The following is a 26,205-nucleotide window of genomic DNA, read 5'->3' as shown; positions in this document are numbered from 1 at the left end:
TAAACTGTTGGGTAGTTTAATTTATAATAAAACATATTTTTATAAGTTCTCCATATGTTTTGTATGCAGAAATCCTAATTTTAAATAAAGCAATAATATAAATAATTGTAGTGAAGAAAAAGTACAATATTTCTCTCTGAGATGTGTGATAGTAGAAAAAGGGTATGAAAAGTAAAGTACAAGTATAAATTTGTACTTGTGGAATGGAACTAAGTACATGTACTCAGTTACATTCCACAACTACGTAAGTGCTGTGCAGTAATACGTTATATTTATAGAACACTTTTCATGGAACTGACCCTGTGTGTGAAGACAGAAGAAGTCCTGTCAGCTGTATCTGTCTAGTTATAAGGAGTGTCTTTTTGTCTCTGACTTGTGAGCAGATTTACCACCACTTACAGCCATATAGTGTATTACTATAAAGAGTAAGTGCTGATTCTGGCAGTATGCATGTTAGTGTTGAGTAAATTGCACCAATCTGCAATGGATCACTCTGGATCAGTGAGCAGCTGACAAAGAGAGGAAATCAGTGTAGTTACATGCCTTTAAGTATGCAAGTTAATGCTAGCTTTCTGCAGCAACCTGATATCTTAAAGAGGAAGATAAGGATGGAAAGAAGCAAGAGGAGGGAGGAAAAAAGGAGGAGCTGAGTGCTGAGCAGTGTGGAAAGCTCAGGAACACAAAACTCCGGCTGCATTTTAAGGAAAACAAAGATAATCTCAGGGGTTTGATGGATTAGGAAGGCTTTGAAACATTGTAACAAGACAACAGGAATTCCTTTCAACCTACTACTCAACACGAACACTAAACATAGGAGGCCTGATGAAAATGTTGATATTATGCACTGAACTTGTAGCCACGTGAAGATGAAAAGATGCTTTTTAAAACAGAATTTTTACAATTGTCCTCGATGCTGACATGTTGCTTTACTTATTTCAGATTTACAGAATCATTCTGCTGACTCTCACCTGCATCCAGCAGCTTCTTCACCACCTGAAAGTTGGAGTGTGACACGCTGTAGTGCAGCGCCGTGTTGCCGTTGCCGTCAGCCATGTTGACTATGTGCCGCAGCACGGGCGACGAGACGCCCCCGAAGGCCGTCAGGTAGTCCTCCACCATGGCTGCCACCGCCGCCTTCTGGCTGGACACACGAAACCACTCGTGCTGCACCGTGTTCAGACAGGCTCTCTGAGGAGGCAGGAGGGGGTCTCGTTAGTGATTATACACAGTATCTGTGTAGAGCTGTGCGGGGATGTTAACATGCAAAAGAATCTGAAAATAATATGCTAAACATGCTGTAGTGCAGGCTGCTGACAAATGCTAGAATCACATAAAATGTACCTGACTACGAAAGCGTTATACAAACAATAGAATATTCCATCTTCTTGAACATGTCCATCATTGCGATTCATAGACTTTTAGGGTCAAAAATACAATATAAAGAGTTGGGTTGCAATAAAAATATTAAAACACCAGTTACTATGTGGGAATTCAACATTTCCCAACAACTATAGCTACACACAGGTAGAGAGCAGTCATTTTCCACGGGATCACCGTATTAGATGTTATTAACTGAAAATTCCACAGCTTCTTGTAGTATAAAAAGACCACAAAAACTCCTCACCACATCTTTACTGCTCACAGCCTTCGGGTCACTGAGGTGAGTTTTGAGAACGTTGCACGCAGCCAGCATCTTCTCACTTAGCTCGTACCTTCAGAGAGAGCAGAAGTTATTACTTTAACATTCAATTATCCCATTTGCTACAGCATTACTGAAATCTAACTGCAACTGTATGTATCATCATTATTCTGGTAGTTATGTACTGTGTCTGAGGTGAGACTGGAGACACATTCTCAGCTCTGGTTGGACAATAATAATAATAATATTGTTTCTCTTTCACAAGAAAAAAAGCAAAAAACAAACATTTGATAATTGAATGCCAACTGATGCACCTCGGGTTGAAACTGTACGCAGGTAAAAGAGGTCTGTTGTCTATACAGATGTTGTAGTTTCTGGTGGTTTATTTGTCATTTGGCAAACAAATAAAACAAATTGAGCATGACTCCTGATGAACCTAACCTTTATCTATCTCATATCAAATCTAATTCACCAACAGTAGGTTATTTGAGAACAGTCAGTTTAATAGTCAGTTTCTTTAATGCACCTCTCTCTCGTCTCCTGCTTCTCTGAACTTTCCTCTTCGTCCTTCTTATCCACATCCTGGGCTCCCTCCGGCTGGAAATCCTCCCTGGTGTTCTTTCCCTCCACGTTCTTATATTCCTCCTTTCCTCCATACTCCTTCTCCTCATCCTCATCCTCTTCCTCTTCCTCTTCGTCCGACCCAGAGGAGCTGCTGTCCTCTGAGCTGGAGTCGTCGCTCGACGTAGTCTCATACCTTTGGGCAACAAGGGGGGGCGACAGAAACTCAGAAACTTGAAGGCTCGTCCAGAACGCCGCACGGAAGTTAACAAGTCCACATTTAAGAGCAAAGAACGTCAACACAGCAGCCTCGTAAATGTAAAACGACAGCACCTTTAACCTCACAAAGTCACCATGATAAAAACATCTAACGTGTCCTAAAAATGCAAAGTAAAATATAATCTATTTAAATATTAATTACATTGACAAAATACAATTTCAAGCTAATGAATATATTTTTAGACTCACCCTCCGTTCACCCCGACAAACTGCAGGTTCTTCTTGGTGCCGTTGGAGTCGGGTCGGCCATCTTTCTTCTTCATGATGGATTTCAGGGTGTTCTGGCTGCAAGGCTGCCCTGAAGGAGAGAAAAGTGAACACGGCAGAATAAATTAGACAGAATTCTATCAATGTAGTTGATCACAGTGTGCCAACACCAAAGCATGAGTTTATAGATCTTAACAACTTAAATTTTCTTTTACTTTTAGATATGTCCGTAGCTTCTATAATGCCCTTAATGAGGGTTCAACAGATGCTTTTCAGACAGTTGTTGATTTAGTTCATTCCTATATGTAAAATCTATCTAAAATATAAACTGTGAATGTCCACGTAAATAATGTATCTTAGAACAATATACTTTCTATAAACGGCTTGTTTTTCTTCTCTTTTCCTGTAGTTTATTTCTCATTTTATTTCAATATTTTTTATTATAAACAATAATTAATCTTATAACTCCCTTTGCAACATTCAAAGTATCCTGCAGTCAACAGCAAAACAACTTAACAAACAAGCCGGGTCAGTTCATTACAAATGGCTGATAATAACGCCCGAATGATCCACTAAAGGCCTCTGACATGATCAAGAGCTTTGGCAAAGCGGGAAGTAGCCATTAAGTGTCCGCCTCATGTTCTTTCCAAAGCAATCTGTCAGCGAGACACTGGAAGTTTCTCCAAACCCTGAAGTATCTCAGTCATTTTAAATACAGAGCTCCAAAACCAAAATACCAGCCGAGAGCCAGAACACTCAGCACATCTGCCAAGACTTGCCCGATGGAGGGGCCTCTTTCACTGCTCCGGGGGACAGCTGGGAGTGTGTGTGTGTGTGTGTTTGTGTGTGTGTGTGTGTGTGTGTGTGTGTGTGTGTGTGTGTGCGGGAGAGTGTCTGTGTTCGTGTATCAACATGTATGCAGTTGCGTACTGTATACACTGGCGTGTGCGTGCTCAGTAGCAACAGAGTCATTCAGCAGGTCTCCTGTATTTTGACAGGTGGGAGCGTGAGCAGCTCGTCAGGAGGAATCCAGGAGGAGGATGATGATGTTTGCGGTCATGTTTTCCGCCAGTTGCCTGGTTTATGTATGAAGTATGTGTGAAACCCATAAGGACAATGGCATTCAGGTAGACATATTTTGGACATAAATAGCCATGAAAAGTTCCTGCTATTTCTAAACCAACGGTAATATTATCACTTCACCACTGAAGAATCAATTCGGTGTTTAGAGGGAAAATTTTTAGCAAGCTATCCATGGCCTTGTGAGGTAGTTAGATAACTATCACTCCCTTTCTGCAAAAACATCAGATTTAAACACTAACATACTGTAGCTTTTCAGCCCAGTCGGTGTTTATCATTTTTTGGTTCTGCCAAAACTCTAACAATGAGCACTTTTACGATAATGCAGCAGGACAATTATCCTAAAGTGGTTTCTTATGGCCAAAAAGTGGCCATAAAAACCATCAGTTATCTGATCTCAATCCAACTGATCGTGTGTTTCACTGCTGAGGACCCGACTGAAGGCAGAAATCCCTCCAGACAAGCAGAGATGGCTGCAGGCCTGGTGTGGAAGATACAGTGTCATGTTTCCTGTAATTGATAATACTTGATGGATGCAGTAGTTTGAACTTGATTTTTGTAATCCTACAATATATCTCTGCTATTTTGTTCGTAATGAGATTACAGTCCATCATCCAATAGATTTGAAATCCGGCTGAACCAGCTATCAAATTACAAATGTGCGTCTGTTCTAGGTAGACTATACATGTCTTCGTCCATAGAGACTCTGATTAGGACATAGTGGTGTAGAAACGTTGGTCTGTTTGCAGCCTGTAATAGAGTGCTGACTGCAAATGTCTCTGGGTCAAATATATCAGATAGTCACTGACTATATATAAATATACTATATAACAATATTAGACCAAATATCTAATAAACAATGAATTTATCTTAGTTTGTTGACATGTCCAATAACTTTCTGTCTTTGAAGGACTATATACTGCATAAAAGGGGATGCACAGTTCATCTTATTTGGCTCTTTCACTTCATAGTCAATGAGATCTAATGTGCTTGAGTGCAGAGCCAAAAAACAAAAAAAAACACGTCACTGTCTCAGTACTGTCTGACTGTAGTGTGTCTATTAAGGGCTTTAACTCAACTGTGACTCCCCCCGAGCTGAAACTCTTACTCTTTGGGATCAGAAAGGTTACAAGTAGGGATGACGACCTAAATTTGGAGACAGATACCATCCTAAACTGGAGTGACCTACATCCTCAAAGTATGAGTCTCTTTCTTAATATACAGGTTTTCACACAGCCAGATCCTTGCTGGATGGAGCCAAACGGGACTGTGTGAAAAATGTGTGACACAACAACAATGCGTGAGTTGTTTTAAGGCAGGTGTGTGAAGGCAGCTGTACCATGTAGCGCTGTAGACATCTGCAGGTCCATGCGGCTCTTCTGCTCCGCCGCACTGATCTGCAGCTGCTGCTGCTGTGCAGGTGTGTTGGCAGGTTTATCTGTGGGTGTCAGGCCTGATGAAGTCTTCTCTATCTGTGACTGCTCTGTCCGGACGGACAGCGACTGGCTGCAGAGCTGCTGATTGCTCTCTGAAAAGGAGGAGAAGTAAACCAAAGTCAGTTTCCAAATGGAGACGTACGGCTGGACTGCTCAGTTATGCAATGACAGTTTAATACAGTTAAAAAAGCTTTAAGGAAGTTTCTAACCACTAAAGGTTCTGTGCAGAAATGTTAGAAGGAGAAGGACCCTATGTCGTTTGAAACTGAAAGGATGGACATGCATGCTACAAGCATCTGGGTGAGGGGAGTCATTTGCATTCTATTCTAAATCCTATTTTCTCAATCAGCTTACGACTGTCAGTGATGAGGTCTGACACGAACTCAACGTTTTGGTCATTTCACATAGGAGAGTTGTAGTGTATTCCTGTCCACAAATTAGAGCCTAGCAAGAATCATGACAGCTGTGGGTTTGTTTGAATGTTGTCAGGTGACTGGTTATGGTTTGATCAAACCTGATAAAGACACACATGATGATGATGTGGCAGATTAGCTGATTTTGTAAGTGTTAAACTCTTAGTACATAATACCCAGGGATTGTTGGCTATTTAATCATGAATATATAACAAATAAGCCCTGCCTAGTACATTGATAAGACAAATCCTAACGCCCCTGAAAGTTTGAGAATGCTACTAAAGGAGCCTGTCTTTTTAAAGATATTCTGATCCCAAAATATTTATCAGTTATGCTAATTGAGCTAAATTAGCCAATACTTTTAATGTTGTAATTTAGAATCCTCTCACTTCCTGAAAAAATCATCTAGAACCTGCATGTCAACTGAGCCGATGTGTTGGTAAATACAAATGGAATTTATATCTGGCCATGTCTGTACAATTAAAGTATTATGACTTTCATACAATTTCACATCGACAGGAATGCATTAGCTGATGTAAACGATGCTTTGTAAAAGTTTTTATAAGAGAATGTGTATGAAGTATAGAGAATACAATATAACAAGTTCTTCAAGAAAAAGCGAATCTTAACAAAATCATTCTTCTAACACTTGCAGAACTCTGTACTGTCCCTTCAACTACTTCCATTATTCCCTAAAACCACTTAAAAAAGGAAAATCAGCAAGAATTCAAAGCAGATTTTTGTTAAGACAACAAAAGCTTTAAAACCACTAACTGCCAATAACTTCAGGTTATTGACCTACAACAGCCTCAACAAAGTGACAATAAAATGCAACTACAACCATCTGAATCCCAAAAGAAGAAACTGACTCTGAGAAAGTTGCTTAAACTTTTTTTCTGAACTTATCTATAACTTCTCACACACAGAAATCCAACAGCCACTGCCATCAGCGTCTTAACACACACTGTGATTACACTGACATAAGTTACGTGAACAGGAATTACGTCTGTTTAGTGAGCCTACATTCCAAAAGAGGCCAGCAACCGACCAGAAACAAGCTCGCACACAAATCAGACAATCACCCTGCATTCATGTGCCAGCCAGCATGAATGCATGTTATGTAACTCAGAAGGAGCCATGAATCAGCATCAACGGTGAGGTGCTAGTGAAGGCAGGGCGGCCCACAAAAACAACAAGTGGCCGATTGGTGCGACGTTACTTGTTCCCAAAAAGAAATGAGCTCATTGTTGGTTCATGTCCAAAGCCCCTGCCGCATTTTTCAGGGTCAGAGATAACTTTGGCCTGTCCGATCCCATCAGGATTCTCTTTAAACAGTGTGTGAAAGCCCCCCTTAACCCCAGACCAGATCCTCCACAGTACAGCTAAAACTGTGCTGGCATTCAGTCCTAAACGACATCTTACTTTTGTTGCTACATCATCTCTACATCGTACAGCAGTCTTATTATCCTCTGAACAGCCCTGCTAAACTGAAATTAATTTATTTCACATTTCATAAAAGGACTAAGGCCAGCTCCAACATATTTGTATACTCTCTTTACAGTTTATATTTATTGCAATAATTTCTTCCCAAAGCAATCCAAGAAAATCAGTGTCCTTACATCCCTCAAATCAAAACACTTTATACCAAAAATAAAAACAGATTTATCACAGGAAAATCTCTCTCTCGTAACCTCATTCCTCTTTACACTGATAGAAAGAAGAAGAATCTTGATTATAAGAACTTAGCGTCTTTCACCTGGTACACAGTGTAACATCTGTTTTTCTTATCTTTTTTTACACCTAATACAAATAACTAGTCATTAATAACTGAATTCCTGATCCTATGGGTTATCATCTCCAGTTTGTAAATTGCATGGTTCACCTCCTTGCATTTTTCTGTTTGTGTTGTAGTTTCTTTCGGCCTGCTTAAAAAGGTAGGAGTTTTTTGGCCTCTGGTAGCGCTATGAACCCTTTGTTTTTTTTAACGTTCTGCTTTGTTTGTCTAGTGCATGTGAGGGGGACACACTCCTGCCTGCGGTTTCACATTATTTCACCATTCAACAGGTGGCAGTAATACGCAGCACATGTCAAAAAAAGCTGACAAGCTAGTACATAAAATAATTTAAAAAACTTAACTAAAATATAACTTTGTTTGCAAGGTAACTCCACAGGGAAACTGAATGCTCTCCCAAAACTCTAAAAAGGTTCTTATCAGACGGTAAGTGTGCTGAAATTCAATAACTGATTTGTTATCACTAAAACAGAATAATTCGTCTTGTGTCTTAACTTGCTGTATAACTTGAAAATGGTCAATTGTATTATAAGAGCCAGACATATGAAACTTGTTTAAGCCATTGTGTAATAAACCATGGAAGAGAAACAAGAAAACCAATCTCTCAATGCCCCCTTCAGTACTAAATACATGACTGCCTGTTTGCCAGTTATTTTTCTTGAGCAAGACACTGTGCATGTGTGTGTCTGTAGATACATTTTCTGTTGTCTGCTTTGATCGCCTCTGACTACACTTTGAGGCAATAATCACAAGAACCATTTATGTTTTTGCAATACCTACTGGACCTCTCACCTGTGTTTAAGTTAGCAGAGTCAGACTGCAGCTTGAGGATGTCCTCAGTGCTTCCACACTTCATGACTGAGTTGATGGACGAGAGTGTGCTGACCAGCTGACTGTTGATGGATCCAAACTGGGACTGGGGCTGTCCAAAAGCTTCTGCAAGCTCGCTGTAGTTCTCTGCTAGCAGCATTTGTTGCTCCTGCAGCAGCTTCTGCACTCTCTCGATGTAATGGTCCAGTCCAGCGCCGCCCTCTGCCTGAGCTTGCAGTGGTGCACTCTCAGTCTCAACCTCCACAGTCTCTTTGCTGCTGCTTGTGACAGATTCAGTTGGCTGGAAGGGGCCACATGCTATGTTCCTGGTTTTTAAGCCAACCAGGAAGTTCTCATGGATGCTAACTGGTCCCACCCCACATTCTTTGGTTTTAGTAGAGCATGATTTGCCAAGTAAGGACTCCACATCTGTGGTTGTTCCAACAGCAATCGAACGCATCTTTGCTGTTGAGTGAACATCTTTCACAAGTCCTTCCCCAGCAGCAACCGTCCTTGTTTCAGTCACAGTCGTGTTGGTGTGCCTGTCACAAGTTACCAATGCCATATCAGTGAAAGAGTCAGTAAGGCAAGTTGTTTTTGTGTTGGTGGATTTGCTCACAACCTCTATCTCAGTATTGGTCTGCTGAGTTGCTGACTCAGGAGCAGCCATGACACCAGAATCCACTTTGCTGACAAAATCTGGGTCAGTTCCTTGTGACACCAGCGTCTTGATAGGACTAACAATCACATCCACCGAACAATCTCCACAACCAACTGATCTCGACTCTTTGCTCAACTCTGTCATGGGTTTGCAGAGAGCCAAGCTGTCTACTGATTCCTCCGTGTTAATTCCCACCTCACAAACATTAAGCTCCATGCCTACCTGCTGGTGACATGTCTCCACCCATCTCCCTACACACTGGTCATGTACCTCCACACGCTCACGCACCACCCATCGGTCCATAGGGATCTCTGGGCCCGTGGCAACACTCTGCACACTAGGTTCACAGGACACTCCTATAGTGTGGCTTTGTAGAGTGTTAGCTGTATTAGCATGGCTGAATTCCAGATGGTCACCCACTCCCTGGCTGCGCATCTGGACTTTGGCCTCCACACAGGCATTGTACATCTCAGGCCTGGCCATTGAACCTTTGTCCGCTTTTTTCTTGTTTGACCCACCGGCTGCTTGAAGCTCCAGTTTTAGCTTTCCCATCTCTATTTCGTGAGTAGTTTCTTTCAGCTGCACCTCCAAGCGGTAGATTTTCTCTTTCAGTGCTTCTATGGTCTGCTGCTGGAGCTCAAGCTCTTTCTCAGCCTCACTGGTCATGCCCAGCATGGCCTCGGTCACGCCAACCGAAACGCTGCGCATTTCCTGCCGCTCCGTTGACACTCCTGCATCCCGGAAACAATTCTCATTTGTCAACTTCCTCTGAGAGACAGGAAGGTTGTTCATGTTTTCATCAGTAACTATGCCAATGGACTTTTGGTGGGACTGGTTTTGCGTGAGCTTATGAGGCTGAATTTCAGTTATATTATTGTCCTGGGACGTCTTCTCCAGAGCTTGGACCTCAGCAGCAAGACGTCTGAACTCCTCCAGGCGTTGAGCGCTCTGTTCCTGGGCTTCAGGCTCCATGATGTGCAGCTCAGTTTCCTTTTGGATGGGGCCCGGGTTCTCCATCTGGTCAGCACTGCCTACACTGTAGGAGCGTTTACGAAAGCCACCAGGACCTTGATTTTTGGACTGAGCAGCCAATTGTCTTTTCTCTTCCTGAAGAACAGCAATCTTAACCTGTAAGATAGGAATGGTTTTCACCTGCTCCTCTAGCTCTTTCAGCTTCTTGAGGGCCACAACCATCTGCTCCCGAATTTGTTGAAGGTGTAATGGGCTGACATTTGTCACGGGTGTGGCCATGCCAGAGCTCATGGGACTGTGTCGGATGGAGCTTCCAATGGATGGTGGGTAGTAGGGGTTATACTCTCCATTGGAGAGGTGACCGTTGATTAGGAGAGGCTGATGGGTGCCGGGAGAGATCTGGCTTGGGGCCATGGAGCCTGAGTATGAGGACAACGAGCTGCTGGAGCCCATGCCGCCGAAGCTGGCGAGACGGCGGCGGGGCATTGGAGGTTCGCTGTGTGGCTGCATGAGCAGACGCTCCTGTTCGAGCCGAAGACGCGTCTCCATGAGGGTCCTCTCCACTTGGGGGTTGTGACGAGGGGCAAACCTGGGTGAAGGAGGTGGCAGGAGCTGTTTCTGCTCTGTGATGTTTAAGTAGGACTGTTGCAGGGGGACTTCACAGGTTGCCCTGGAGAGAGTGGGGGTCAGCGGCGCAGAGACCTGGGGCCTGGAGTTGATGAAGACTGGGGACTGCTTGTCGTCGCTATTGGAGGAGGACAGGGAGTCTGTGGAGGTCCATTCAGCCTGAGTGCTGCCCCCGCCAGTGCTGCCCCGGGGCACCGACAAGGGTTTGGCCACTTTGGGCTTCCTCTGGATACTCAGCTTCTTAATGGTGTTACCCCTCTCAATGTCATCAACATATTTGAGGAAGTCCAGGTCTAGCTGGTAACCATAGGGCGTTTCAACATAATAGGGGGCCACAGAGTCCTTCTCGTCTTCTGTGCTTGGGCATCTTTGTCCTTTTTCTGAAATAGAGACATCAAGAACATATTAGTTACGACTTCTGATTTTAGTGTTGGTATAAAGACCAAAAAAAATTGCTACATAGCAAATGTTTCATGTCTACAAACGTAACATAAGGTAGGTAATTTGTAATGAATCCCTTGAATTTAAAATAAGATATATTTGTTGTCAAAAGCGACTCTTTTGAAGGCCCTGAAACAGCTTGAGTGTCAGTTAAAGTGTTAAGTGTTTTCCTCGGCCGCTGACAATCGCCATAATTTGACAGTGCAAGTACAAACATGTCTCAAGTTTCACACATCCCTGCTGGAAAAGCATGAGTGATAATCATTTTGGCAAGGGGTGTTTTAAGTCAGCACAAAACTATGTGAGATCCAACTATGGGAAGCCAACCAAAAAAACAAGGGGCATAGTTCATTTAAAAAACAACAACAAAAAACCCAAAAGCTGGTTATCCTTGTATAATCTAGCCTGCTGAGGTTTGTGGAAATCAAAATGTGCAACTCTTGTGACAGATAAACAGGCTGTTGTTTACAAAGCTGGGATAAGAGAAGAGCCAAAGGGGTCAGTGAGACCAAAAAAAACAGACAATGTCAATATTTTCTAGGCCAAAATCCATCCCTCATTCATCAGTTTCTACTGACAAAACGAACCATAAACTATCACATTTTAAGCATACATACATACATTATAAAGACAGAAATAAAAAAAACAAGCTACAATTAATTTCTTAAGTTCATACACTTTGATTTAAGCAGCTTTAATTCAACTGTACAAAGTCCAAACTCCACATATCCAGCTGAAATGCACCCTGTCAGAGAGATCCGGGTCTATAGAGCCAGTCAGCTTTCCAGGCCATTAGGAAACTCCACTACAGTCACACTGTGTTGGCTAAATACAGCGTCTTGTTCTTGGTATGCCTGGAACTCTCACCAACTAAAGCAAACACAGGCTTGAAATAAACAGCCCTGCTCTTCCTTTCCAGTCCACCCAGCTCCGGCAACTTCTCCCGTCAATCCTTTCCATTTAGCTAAAACAGAGGAGGGAATTACAAGACTAAGCCTGCTGCTAAAACCTCACCGGCTTGCTGTTCAAGCGTCACTCACCTCAGACCAACAGCACTCTCTCCATTTCTACATTTTTCTTCTTCACTCCGTCTCTGCTGGCTGTCTAAGAGGACTGGATGTAACTGTGCTGAGATCAGGCTGTTTGAGCTACAGACGTGCTGTTTCTCCTCACTCTGTGAACTATTTCTCAATCCTCTCTCCATAAGGGGGGAAAAAGTTCCACTATTGGTGTAAACTAAGCACAGCACTGCTCTGGTGCACTATTGGACAGCTGCCTCCTCCAATCCTGTGAGGCTCTGAGCCCAGTGCTTCCCTACCCAAATAAGAGTCCTGTTATTCAGCAGAGGGGAGGTGAACTCAATAACAGCCCGTTGTTCAGACGAATAGCTTAGTAACGGTACATGTCAAGCTTAAATACTTTGGTTAAACTTTGCAGCGTTCACTTTCACCAAATCGTGTCATTTACAAGTCAATTACAACTCAATCAATGACAATCAACAGATGAACTGATAATGAAAATAATCATTTTTTTCTTGATGAATGACAATCAGTAATCAAAATTCCCCATTGTATTATTTGATGCACTAATTACTTACTAATTACTAAGAACTTCTCTTTTACTTTCCACTATGTAGTTTCAAGGTTAGGTTAATCAATAATAATTATTTAAAAAATATACTTATTTATGTGATTTGCTACTTTTCTTTTTTGAATATTTTTTGGTCTTATACTTGGTCAAGACAAAACAAAAAGATATTTGAAGACATTGCCTTGGGCTCTAGCACATTTTCTGTATTTTCGGACATTTTATAGGAGAAAAAAATCTAAAAAATAATCTGCAGAAAATAATCATTAGCTGCAGCTTTAACCTACTATTACTACCTACTATATTACTAACGAGAAGTTAATTTCAGCTTTTACAACAATGCAATACAGTAATAAATGCCAGTTTGTGCGTGAAGAAAGTTATTTTCCTTTATTTTAAAAGGAAGTAACCTTCAATTTTTTTTTATCAAGGGTTCCACCAAATACACTTCTTATACAAAGCCTGGGTTGTGTTTTCTCCCATACTGCCCTGAAATAAGCACATCCTGTTTTTTGTCAGGTATAAATAATCTCTGTGAGGCAGCACAGTCACGGTCTTGTGCTGTCTGGTTTTGACGACTCTCCCTGGCACGAGTTACTGAGCGCTGACCAGCCATGACACACACACACACACACACACACAGAGAAAGGAGTGACAAGCAGCCCCCTGGTACTGCAGAGACCCCAAACAGCTGAGCGATGACCTCATCAACACGGGACAACTGAAGGGGTCACGCTCCAGTGACAGGGAGCCAACAGTGACACTAGAAGCCCGGGAGTCTGCTCCAGTTATCAACAGCTGTTACATTGTCAATTTGACAGGGATTACACAACAGTTAGACAGCCAGCAGTGTGAGGCAGCACTCAGTTCTTTCCTCAGTTAGAGAACAGCTCTCTTTTTTACACCTCTTGTTTGTTGCTGAATATGAGATGTGATATTTTAAACATTTCCCAGTCTTCTTCTACAATCATTCCTACCTTAAACCGTTCGCACAGCCAGCAAATGACACATTTTTTCTAGATGAAGTCATATCCTGAAACCTTCCCAAGCACATTGAGCTCCACTAACATGGCTAAACACTGCTCGTTTTAAAAAGGAAACTTAGAAAAGGACCTCCACCTCTTTACTTGGCTCTGTGCTATATGAAAGGGTAACAAACTGGTGAGACATTGGTTGGTTTTAACTTAAAACTTAGTTAAGCTTCAACTGCACGACTACTCTCTCACATCTAAGAGCCTTAAAAAGGTTTTCATGTATAAATAGAAGAGATGAGCTGAGCTCTTGGGGTGTAATAATATTTAATATACTTTAGCACATATTATATTGCAATAATACCCAACAATATATCCTAATACAAATATGTGACAATATGCAACATGATGAAAAATGCATCACAATATTAACTTCATTTCATCACTAACTTTTGTTTGCACATATTTAATGTCAGACTGTGGAATTAAAGGTTACGAGCTATGAACATCTTGAACTATCAGAGGTCTCAACTCCTGCCTGAAGAATTTGGTGAAACAATTGCTAGTTTCATGCAGATAAAAAACTTTGAGGTAAAAAATAAAAATATATTCATTATTATATACATTATTTATATTTTGCACTAAAACTGTAAACCCGCTGGTTCCAGCTTGTCTAATGTGAAAATGTAGTAGTTTTTCCCCATTTCATATCATTGCGAATCAAATATGTTTGGGTTTTGGACTGTTGGTTGGACAAAACAAGAAATGTAAAGAATTTCATTTTGTAGACTAAACAAAAACTCAACTAAAAAAGTAAAACTAAACAGACGAATCGATAACAAGCGTATTAGTTGCTGACGTAGCTCAATACAAAAGAAGCGATTTCCTTACTTGGTCAACATGAGCCGAGGAAACCGATCAACAGAGGTTTTTTTTTTTTATTTACTGAACAAAACATGATGCAAGTGCCAAGTCAACAACTTAAAAATAGCATTCAGAGCTTGGCACACAGCTTCCTGACCCTGTGCTACTTCTCTCAGCTGGGATATTAACATATTTCAGCCCAATCATCCAACATTAGCTGTAGATTCATTCCAACAACATATTCTGCTTAAGCTGTAAAGTGGAAGCCAAGAAAAGTGGCTGTTAAAAGTTCTCACTCGCTTGTTTCCAGAAGCTACTTGCATGTCTTTCACAGATGAGTCCCAGGTCAGAAGCTCTAACAGAAACCATGTGGCAACTGAACACAGCTGCTCTTTGAATGAAGTCAAATACATTGATATCCAAAGAGGCCACAGTCTTATTACCTACACTAAGCTTAACATACACTGATGTGACATGAGTGGGTGGCACATGTTTGAGCCATTTCCAGTTTAACAGACGTGTGTGCTCTGTAAAATCCCTTTAAATACATCCATGCTTTGGGGTCTGCTTGTAACCTCTCTGTACTTGAGCAATAAAGATATTTTGTTTGGCTTTTTGTGTATTTTTTGGCACTATTTGCTGCACCACCTGAAATCCTTTCAGTTACATTCGGCCCCCGAACCCTCTCCCTGTGTTTGCTCTTAAAATATTGTGCTGAAGGCCAACTTGGGTCTTGATGTTAATCTGTAAGGGAAAATATACAAGCAGGGCTGGGCTTATTTTGCACTGGCTCTGTAAAGGTTTAAAATTAGAGCTGACAAAAGCCTTTTAACATCCACAGTGTCCTCAGAGACAGAATAAATTAGGTTACTGGTCTAAATCTGTCTACCAGTTGTTTGTTATCCAACCAGTGCACAGAAATACAGACTTACTTATTTTGTATATATATTATTTAGAAAACTAAATTACTCACTTAATCACAACTTATAATGTACTCATGGCCATTGTTGTTCAGTGTAAAATGTTGACATTACATTCATTATTTGGTTCTCACTGCACACCTTGAGTTCTTTAAAGTTATATTTTTTTGTCTTCATGCGATAAGACAAGAGAAAACAAGAAAAGTTTTCTACCCAGCTTCTTTAGTTTTACATCATTTTGGTAACTGCGGAGCACATTAACCCTTTAGTCTATCAAGACAAGGTTTTATATGACTGTAAATTGGATATATTGGGGTTTTGGACTTTTGGTTGGATATTAAAAATCTTGGGCTATTTTTCTCTATTTTGTAATTTTCTATAGACAAAACGATAAATTAATTGTAAATCAAATGTGCTTTGACTGCCCCTATTATAGATGTGCCAAGTAAATATATACTATGTTTTTTCTGTTGTGTTTTTTTAATACATCTTACATTAACAATCCTATTTAACAACACACAAACAAATTAGACCTACATAAATAAATTAGTGCAGAAATTTAAAAAATCTAGACAATTGCATACAAGACACAAAGCATCCCTAATGAGTACAAAAATGATGTAAATCTCATGTTATGGCCTTCACAGTCACCAGATCTTAACCCAGTTGAACACCTATGGGATCTACATGTTATACACAGATCTTGAACACCATCATCTAAAAACCAAATGAGGAAATAGCTTTTGGAAGAACAGCTGAAGTTGTTCTGGAGGCTCATAGTGGGCCACAACCTTACAGGGTTCCATAATCTTCTCTGTATTTTTCATTAAACTCATCTACAACAGTAAATACTGAAAAACTGCATCTCTGAGCAGAGATTATCAACAGATATTTCCTTACAATTGTACAAACTCATTGGATATATTAAACAGTTGCACTGGTCTCATACACGCAGCTGCAGAGTAATACACTGTGCTTACACTTGGTGCATTATACTGAGGGAGAGCAAAGCATGATGCAAGTGCCTGCTGGGTGGAGGGGACTCTAGTGGCCTGAGACACAGACACACACACACACACACACACAGACACAGACACACACACAAAGCCTGGTATTTCCTGGCTCTGACTGTGAGCTCTATACGCCTAATTACTCATAAGAAAAGTAGAGCCAACGTTTGATCAACACCTCATACCACTGCAGCTCAACACCAGAAACAGCGAGACACATCCGTTCACATAAAAAAACAGGAAACAAAACAAAAACACAATAAGTGCATTAAAGCTGCACATTCCTGCCCTTTCCAAATTGAACCCAGGCTGGACAGACAGAGCAGAGCCCCTGACTGTGATCTATTACCTTCTTCTAGAAACTCACAGGGCTGTGCCAGACTTCCAAACGCTGCCAAATTCAACAACTTAACTCTGTACATGATGATGTAGACCGGAGGAAATGTTTGGGCTTCCTCTGCAAACATTGAGGCAGTTTGAAAACCTTTGCCCATCTTGGTCTTTTCTCGTAGATGGTCAAGCAAAACAATCAAGAGATGTCAAGGATGCTGGCTGGTATATTTTTAGTGAAAAGATCTGCAACATGGGAAAATGTAATATCATGAATAAAAACAAACCACACAACACAACAACATGTTGTATATTCACTAGGTGTTTCATTTTATTGGATGTTCAGGGGTTACAGTTAGATGAGGTGTGGCTATGAAGCAGTGTCCGCCACTGGCTTTGCGGACGCCTCTACTGCTTTTCATGAATGGTGGTCCCTCAACCTCAGACTACAGCTGTGTGTTTAGTGTTAAAACACTTGATGCATCAAAGCAAAACTGCTGCAGATTGTCCTTAAAGACAAAACTTAGAAGAAACTTTGGTGAGAGGTAGGGTTAAGCTACAAGCTACGTGCTTCTGCTCACACACTGGAACACTCACCATCTACAAAACCGTTCAATATAAAAAGTCTTGTACAGATTAAACAAACAAACAAGACATTAAGCGTTAATTAGTGAGATGCTGGTAGGTGGATTTTGTTACCTTTGGACAGGGCCAGGCTAGCTGCTAAGCTAAACTAAGCTAAGCAAAGCTAAGAAGCGGTTTCATGCAAAAACACAAGATGCTAGTCTTTTTTCCCTCTGATTTGCAGTGCAGGCAATGAGTGTGAATGCAATACCAAGAGCCAACTTGTTACTGATCATTCAGGCTAAATTATGGAATTCATCTGATGGACTGGACTCATTATAAAAGTGACCCATGTTAATTTTCAATGGAGCAGTACAATGGTTTATATAGTCAACTCTGGTGGGCCTTATTCGCTTGACTACATCCCTTGCAGTGTGACAACTTCAGTGTACATACATTGTTAATGCTATAATAATACACTGTTCAGCCCTATTGGCTACACAAGGCACCTTACACTGACAAAGAAAGGATTAATGAACACTGAGATACAGTCCCAATTAAACAAACCAGTTGTACGTCTATTCATAAAAACCCTGTTGTGTAAAGATGCTAAGAGTCCAAAATAATGAATAAAACTAATTATCCTGTTTGGTGTACAAAGACATGGTGCCCTGCCCCTTTGGCACATGTTATTATAAGCTCACACATAAACACACACAAACACAATGGGAAAGTGACTGATGGGTCACAGTAAGAAAACCGTACCAAGGGGTATTTTAAGTGGCAGCTGGGTCTGAAACAAAACCACTTCAGTGGGTTTGAATGAGCTGCAGGGTGGTGGTGGCGGTGGGGGCTGAGCCATCACCGCGACTCTGACCGCTGCTCTCCGGGTTTTGTGTCCACGACAGAATGGTGGCATTCAATTTAGGCCAAAGCCATCACGGTCTGCTCTGTACCATGACTCAGGCTCGACTTCACTGCACGAGGGAGCATGGTTGTGGTGCAGTGGGGTTTTTCCTTTTTTAAATGTTGATTTGGCAGCAGACAAAAAATTTACACGCAAGAATCGTATTTCAGATCAGTCATAATTTGTAACTGTCTTGCCAAAATGTCAACATTGTGAGGGTTATTAGCATAATGATCACTGCTACTTATGATACTCCACTGGAGTAAAACTTTGAAGTATGACAAAGAAAAAGTAAAATATTTTTGGAATATTATTTTATGGCTTTATTTATTATAGTATGGCATCAGTCCTGCAGCTGAATATAGTGAATATTAAGTTAAATTGGGATCAACTGAGGGTTTATTTGAAATATGTGCTTATTGCTTTGTTGCTCAATGTACTGAGGCATCCCACATCCCACAGTTATTTCATCTGAGAGGAGCCTTACTGCAGAGACTTGCTAACTAAAGCAGGGAATAGTATTGTTTTGTGTGGAGGCTCAAACAACTAGAATATTGTTCCATAACCGAACATGGATCAACTGAGCTCATTTACCCCCTTTTTTCTGTGAGTGACAGAAGTAAATGTTGTATTTTAGATGTGGGGACTAGTTATTATTATGGCAATTGTGCAGAGATGCCATTGACAAAATGATTTACACTAATGGACCAATAACCCAAAGAAACCTTATTAGAGCCACTGAAATTCGATTGTAGCTTATTCAACGCTTACACAAATGCAACTGCAGTGCACGTGCAGATTACCAATGATTATGATTATTTATCTGCAAGTAAATGTAATATTTATATAAAAGAGCCCAATTTAGAATTGCACTTTCATAAAGTTGGCAGACCACTACAACCAAAATGGGGTTTTTTGTGTTATTTCCTCAGACTTTGGTGAAATGTCCCTTTAAAACAAGTGGATACTGCAAACAAAACAAACTTCACAATCTGTAATATTTCTGCTTCTAAAACCAACAGCACAGATGCAGAGAAATCTATGTCACAATAGTTTTTCCTCATGGTATCAGGCCATCTCAGTGGCCAACTTCATCATTTAGAGTGAATATTACCCATTTTTGAGCACTGGCCACTACACTGGAGGACTAAAGGTTAAGTTTTGCTCTCTTCTTGAAATTCTTCTGGTGCAGCAGGTGACCACGTTGGCATGTTAACTGCCAACACTGCAGAGAAGCTATTTTTACAGTTTGCAGGGGGAGGAGGTTAGCAGTGTTAACGTAGCATTCCTCAGAAGTTCTCACAATCTGTAAAAACAGACCCTAAAACTCTGCTGGGTTGTAGACATTAAAGTGAATCCACACTTTTCTTGACAAAATCTACATACTAAAAAAAACAACGAAAAAAAAACACATCTCAGTCGTATACATGGTGTTGGCAGACTGACGCTGAGGACGGCGTGCAAGTGCCCTGAAAGCATCTGTCCTGCATGCTGTGCATTCCTGGAGGGATTTGGAAGTAAGAAGCTTCACTCTCTCCTGTTAGTCTGGCCAGGAATGTGAGCTGTCTGCAGGTGCGTGTTTGTAGCTACGCCTCGGCTGACAGCGTTTATTTCACACTGAAGCGTGGAAATCTTCTCTACGTGTGCGCCGTGTGAACGCACACAAGCCTCAGTGTGTTTCAGAAGCAGGAGGTGCAGAAATCACTAACAAGTTTGGACTAAAAGGTTGTTGTTTTATTTGGTCTGCTGTAAGCTAATGTGTAACATTCCTGCAAGTATGTGAAATGCTACAATACTGTCCTACATGTCCCGATTTTATCATGTCACTGATTTAAACTATTCAAATGCAGAAAAAAGTTACTGAATGACTTCCGGTAAAAAAATAATATCTTTTAAAGTAAGCATGGATAGCTTTGACTTATGTATTATGTATCGTGTTAAAACAGAGACAGACGTGATGCAGGAGCTGACCAGTTAAATATACAGGCCTGGCATAAGCCTGAAACTGGACACCTAATCTACATTTAGCCCCATTGTATCTTTATCCAGCTAAGTTTAATTTAGTAAGAATGAGCACATATTATTAATGAGGCAGCCAGGAATCAGTTGACATGTGAAAGTGTATTATCGTTATCAAACACTCTACTGCACGAAACTAACTTTTGTCATGCTGTGCAACCAACTTGAACCACCTCCATCTCACCATCAATTATATGACTGTGACAACTGAGTTTGATAAACAAAACAAAAAAAAGAACATGCTACAGCATCACCAACACATGCACATACATAAGCTAAAAATAATGTAACAGAAAGGGTTGGTTACCTGGGCCATTGCCATTCACGTGCATGGTTTGAGCCATGGCTGCTGCTGTGTGCTCTCAGTCCCACAACAAGACCTACTGCGGTCATGCAACTGCCATGCATCAAGTCCAGATTACCATGCAACCTGCAAACTGAGACAAAACACAAAAGAAAACATATGAAGTTAGCCACATGCGGACAGGTAAGCAGCAATTAGCAATATCATCCCAACATGAAACTTCAATATAAACACCAGAAAAAGACAACTAATTTGTCCTTAAACATAGCATGACAACCTTAAAAGGCACTGACGATTGGACATTACATTCTGGTTCCATCAGCTTAGAAACTAAAAGTATAACTTTTCCAAAGAGTACACAAGAGGTCCACATCCAACATGTATTACATGTTCCGTTGCACAAAGGCCTTTTTTGATGAAAGCTGAAGCCCACTTAATGTGATCGACGGCATTGACCTCTGCTTTTTCACAGGTATGTTGGCATCTGACATTTATGAACATAAGAGGTCCTGTGTGCGCCGGCCTGGTCATTATCAATGGATACATTATGAGCAGGAACAAAAGAGCTATTCTCCTCTAATAAAAAAGGAGCCAACACAAGGGGAAAATTCGACTTCATGGGCTACAGAGAGGGCTGGTTTGTTAAATGAGCATCTGGAGGAGTAAAGATGCAGGCAAGGTTGGCTCAGATAGACCCAGGCCCTTTTAGACACTATGACCTCAGACTCTATTTACCAGCAGGACTACTGACCTCGGATCAACTAGCCTCCCAAAGTGGTATCTAGGCCCCCTAGTGGTCTTTAAGAAGGTCCTTAAGGGTCCTCAGCAATAAGACAGGATTCAGTTTCACTACTGGCAATATTTTATTCAACCATGTTAAAGAAGTCATTCTACAGTTCACACATTGTAGTTTAACAGTTGATTGTTTTTTATTTATTTAATGGGAATGTGGTGCCAAATGATCAGCTCATTTGCATGTCCAATATTTTTCTATTTACAATATGAGCTTGTCAGTGGTCTGAGAACCTCAGGGATCAGTGATTTTTTACATCTTTAAATCTTTTTATTATTATTATTTTATCAAAATCAGTAAAAACTGGGTAAAAATGTATTCCCATGTCATATCTTCAAAATATACTAGGGAGGTTTTGTTAGCCTCTTCTCTGAGAGAATATATATACACTCAGACTGTAATAGTTTTAGGTAGGTGTACCTAATAAACTATTACAAATAAGAAAAGTACTTCATCAGGTTGATGCACAAAACCTGTAACTCCAATATGGCCATTGAACAGTCCCACTCATTGATCTACATTGCCCACAATGGCCTCATAAAAAGAAAGATGTAGATACCCCCAATAGAAACAGGTCTATAGTACGTACACAGGTATGCAATTTGAGATGTTGCTATACTATCTGAGAGCCAAACTGACCGAAGATCAATAGCAGTCTTCTGAGGTAATATCTGACAGCTCGCTCTGTCAGAAGTTACTTTGCAGGCGAGCTTTCGCTCATCTACAGCACATGTAATTCCTTGTTTACAGTGCGCTCCCAAATAGAGCAACGTGGCTATGTCATTAGGCTCACTGTCTGTCATCCCCAGGACCGATTTTAGATCTGATACACAGACGAAACCGATACAGAGAACTGAGCACACTGCACTGGTCCAACACCCAAATAAACAGTAATCACAGGCCTGCTGCTAAAAAGTCTCGAGCTCCAAAGAGTCAAGATGCCTTGAGTGCGACCAACTACGAGCACAAACCCACGAAGCAAAAGGACCACAGGTCAGAGTCGAACCCATGGCCACTGCAGAGAGGACTCAGCCTTGGCACATGGTGTGCTGGCTCTACCAGGTGAGATACCAGGGCGCCCCACAAACCCATCTTTACAGCTTTTAAAAAGACATGTTAACTCAAAGACCAGACCTCAACCCAAAATACTAGCTCTTCTTGCCAACTTCATGCGAACACAATATGAACAAAAACAGACTGACCAAACATCTCCCAAGTGTCCGATTCCATGAGCTGCAAGAACGCAAACCTGGAGGAAGGAGCAGGAAATCCTCAGATATGCCGTGAAGCATAGAAAATAGAAAAAGCAACGAACTTTGATCATGTCATCCTCAGCAAGTCTGTAAGAAGCTGACAGATGAAGGCTACATGACCGAAACATCATGTTGTTTTATGTTATTTGAACACATTTTTACCATTATTGCCTTTGTGGATAAAATATTAAATCAAGCTGTCCATTAAATTTATTAAAACAAAATAATATTTAAGAAATTTGGTTGCAATATTGCATGTTTTGCGTTTATGGCCATCACCATTTGTCTTGTAAATTCTTGAATTGGCAAAGAGTAAATACTGCATTTCATAAAAGTCATTTAAAAAGAAGATTGTGAAGTTGTTTTGTACTTGATCCATCTAATTTCTGCTACACAGCAACATCACATTCAGTTAATGATCAATAAATTGAGGAACTCATGTTTCTACTCATAATTTATAACTCTGCTGACTGTTAAAATACCCTCAAGAAAACATGAGCTTCCAGACTGTTGCATAATAACTCAATAAAACTGGGTGGGCTCACTTGAAAGTAAACTTTTTAAAGACATGCGTGAGTTCCTAGTTTAAAAACAGGCATTGAGGCTTATCACATTACATTTCTGGACTTTTTAATCCAACAGATGTTTGAAGAAGTGACTCCAACAGACCATGTTTTTCAGCACTTTGTGTCCCTTGGGATCATGTGAGGTAGTGAGTGAAAGCAAGGTGTTATTGTGGGCTGTTGAACAGAGTAATGCTGCGGGATGCACTGCCACACCTACAGCAAGCAATACACCAACAGCTATGTGGTCACATATTTGTTTGGTTGTTACATGTTAACCTCCAGCAACACTAAGATCTGCTATTCTATCAATTTGCTCATGCAGCTTACCTGTAACTCTCATTCTAACTTCCTCCCACCGCACGCAGGTAGCAAACACGACTGAATCAACAAGCCCCCCGACAACTAGCCTATACCCAGCAGACCTCCGAGCGAGAGGGATAAGTTTCACTGCTAAGATTAGACAACTTCCTCAGATGACAGCCAAACGATCTGTGTCCTATAAGAGGAAACAGGACTTTAGGCTGTTTGGGTAGAACCGACCCCTCCGCTGGGCCTCCAGGTAAAGCGCATGGCGAGCTAATGTGGTCAACAACCCCTGGTCACTCTTCGGCCAGTGCCGACCTTCAACTCGTGGCTGAAAAACAGTTAATGAGGCAGACAATGGAGCGTAATGGAAAGCCCTTTCATGAGCTGTTACATATTAACCAGCACAGCAGCGTTTTCCCTTCGGTCCACAGCAGCTGAAGGTGAAGACAGACAATAAACAAAAGGCCGATATCACAAATCTTAACCAAACTGAGCCAAGGACGCCTTTGGGACAATCTGAGATGAGCTTTCAAAATAAAAGATGTGCTAATGAGGTCTATTAGGAGATCTTCATGGTAGCAATAATAAGATTACACTGCACTTGAGCCATATAACAGTGTGAATTGGTTTTGTACTTGTGTTAAAAGTAAATGTTTAACAAGACATTTGGATATTAGGTTACAGATTAATCATACAGATACCCAATTACATAACCCTTATGAATTAGAGCTTAAACAATTGGTCAATTAATCAATTGGTAACAATTTTGAATATTGATTAATCGTATCATTTAAATCAACCAAAAATCCAAGATATTCCCTGGTTCCAGCTTCTAAATGTGAGAATTTGATGCTTTTCTGTTTTATTTAATCGTAAATAAAATTTTGAGGGTTTTCTGACTGAAAACAATTGTTAGGCTCTCAGAATTCGTGATGGAAAATTCTCACATTTCTCTTTTACTTTTCAAAGACTAAAATGACTAAATGATTAATAAATAGAAAAACTAATCATTAGATGCAACATTAATTAAAACCATTTTTCTTGTTCTCAGCTTAATCATATTAGCTGATTAAATGCCTTCATATTGCTTGCTGAAGTACAATTCAAGTCATTATATTTGCTCACCAGTTACTGAATACAAGAAAACCATGGTAGTATCATCCATAAGAATCAAAGGCTTTTGCAGTTTTTAAACAATCGAATGCAGAGTGACACCAAAAAGTCTGTAAATGCACCAAATGTATTTTCACCCAACCAAAAAGGTAATGTTATGTAATGCCAAGTAGAAGTAAACTACCAATATCTGCCTACCTATAAACCCATCAACAATGGATCACCATGTAGTTCTCACCTTGTAGAGCAAGTGGCCTAGGTGAGAACACATATATGAAAACTCACATTTTATGTTTATGTAAACAATTTTTTTAACTCAACTTATAGTTCTTAAGAGGCATTAAATCCTATAAGTAAGGCTGAGTTCGAACAAAGACAAGAAAAAACTCACCATTCTGAACAAGAGAAACAGATGATTAAGTAGACTGATCTGATCCAAGTAGGACTCACAAGCGTGACACGAGTGAAGAATTGAAATTAAGAACAGGGCAACGACGTGAGCAAACCAGAACTACTCGTTTTGTCCCTCCTCAGCTCTTACATAAATATGGAAGACGAAACGCGTACAGCTACAGAGTGCAGAGGTGTGACAGCAGTTGCAGGTGCATGTCAACTGATTTACAGTGACTTAGGTCAGGTTCCTCTTCACAGGGAGGCGTGTGTCTGTGTTCAAAAGACATGCCATCTAAATGATTTACTGTCACATGAGAGATTCGACAGCCAAGACAAACAAAAACAGATGCAACCTGACAATCACACAGTCGTATATCAGGCTTTTCTGTTTTCATGGCAAAATGGTAAAAATCACAGAACCCAGTGATACAGGGTTGTTAAATCAACTAGTTCATAAGTCAGCTTCAAGGTAATAAGTTCATTGATTATTCTAAATCATTGCCCACTATTATAATCTATTAATCATTTATGTTTTCAAGTAAACATTACCTAATTCCCAATTGTTAGGATTTCCTAAATTAAGTGTCCTAATTGACATTAAAATTACGTTTTATAGACAATTAATCATATAATCAGATTAACTGACCATTAAAATTATTATTAAGGTTATTTGCTGCTCTATACTGAAGGAAAGTGTGTGCCTGATCAGACAGATGGAGCGGGCAATTAAATATAACTTGACTAGTTTCTAAAATGCTATAATAGGTAAAAACATTAATTCTGCAAATAGAAATTACCTTACACATTAATTAGAGGGAATAAATGATCAAAAAGGTATACCTGCCAGGCTCCATAAAACTTGACATTTAAATGTTATTAAGTGTTAAATCCAGTTCTTTTACTGTACAATGAGATATATTACGTCACTCACCACAACAAAGTGAAAACAGAGAGGAATATAAACACAAACTTTTGAGTTTCTGAAATGCTGCTGCATATTAAATAAAACACTTCACCTGAGTCAGAATTTATGGTTGCTAATAGCGGATCAATGTCATCTCAGACTTAACCTTTAAACAACAAGATGAAAAATGACAGATTCACCTTCAAATTTTAAGCTGCACTGAAATCAAGGTTAAGATAACGTCGCAAAGGTTCGATAATGTTTCTTCAAAATCAAATCAAGATCCAAAAACTATTCCACTATTCAGTCAAACGATCAGAACTGTAATTGTCAAACCATTCATGCAGGCCTAAATGTCATGCAGTGTGTCTAGACCCGTTTGTTTAGCATATAAAGTGACCAACTTAAGTCTTGACAGGATGTGGTGTGAGAGTTCACATTTTCCACTGCAAAAGCTAAGGTTTAGTAACTTGTGTGTCAACA

General features: G+C 40.4%; 1 protein-coding gene across 4 annotated transcripts in view; it reads right to left on the bottom strand.

Annotated features, from left to right (window-relative positions):
- kank1a (KN motif and ankyrin repeat domains 1a) overlaps positions 1-26,205 on the bottom strand; it is a 54,076-nt gene that overhangs the window by 3,786 nt on the left and 24,085 nt on the right. For 2 of the 4 annotated variants that reach the window (XM_051423014.1, XM_051423016.1), the window contains exons 2-8: positions 20,398-20,527; positions 8,200-10,857; positions 5,106-5,294; positions 2,669-2,777; positions 2,166-2,396; positions 1,625-1,712; positions 969-1,188 (exon numbers count right to left, since the gene is read on the bottom strand). In XM_051423014.1, the coding sequence (XP_051278974.1) occupies positions 969-1,188; positions 1,625-1,712; positions 2,166-2,396; positions 2,669-2,777; positions 5,106-5,294; positions 8,200-10,857; positions 20,398-20,434 (3,532 nt within the window). In that variant the 5' untranslated portion in view covers positions 20,435-20,527. Of the gene's footprint in view, positions 1-968; positions 1,189-1,624; positions 1,713-2,165; positions 2,397-2,668; positions 2,778-5,105; positions 5,295-8,199; positions 10,858-20,397; positions 20,528-23,333; positions 23,362-24,816; positions 24,975-26,205 lie in introns of those variants that run through there. The other 2 variants (XM_051423015.1, XM_051423017.1) reach the window with 2 other exon arrangements.

Source organism: Dicentrarchus labrax, unplaced genomic scaffold (assembly GCF_905237075.1).
Source record: "Dicentrarchus labrax unplaced genomic scaffold, dlabrax2021, whole genome shotgun sequence".
NCBI classification, from domain to species: Eukaryota; Metazoa; Chordata; class Actinopteri; family Moronidae; genus Dicentrarchus; species Dicentrarchus labrax.
Note: the sequence above shows the minus strand (reverse complement) of the source record. Positions and strands in the feature narration are given on the sequence as shown.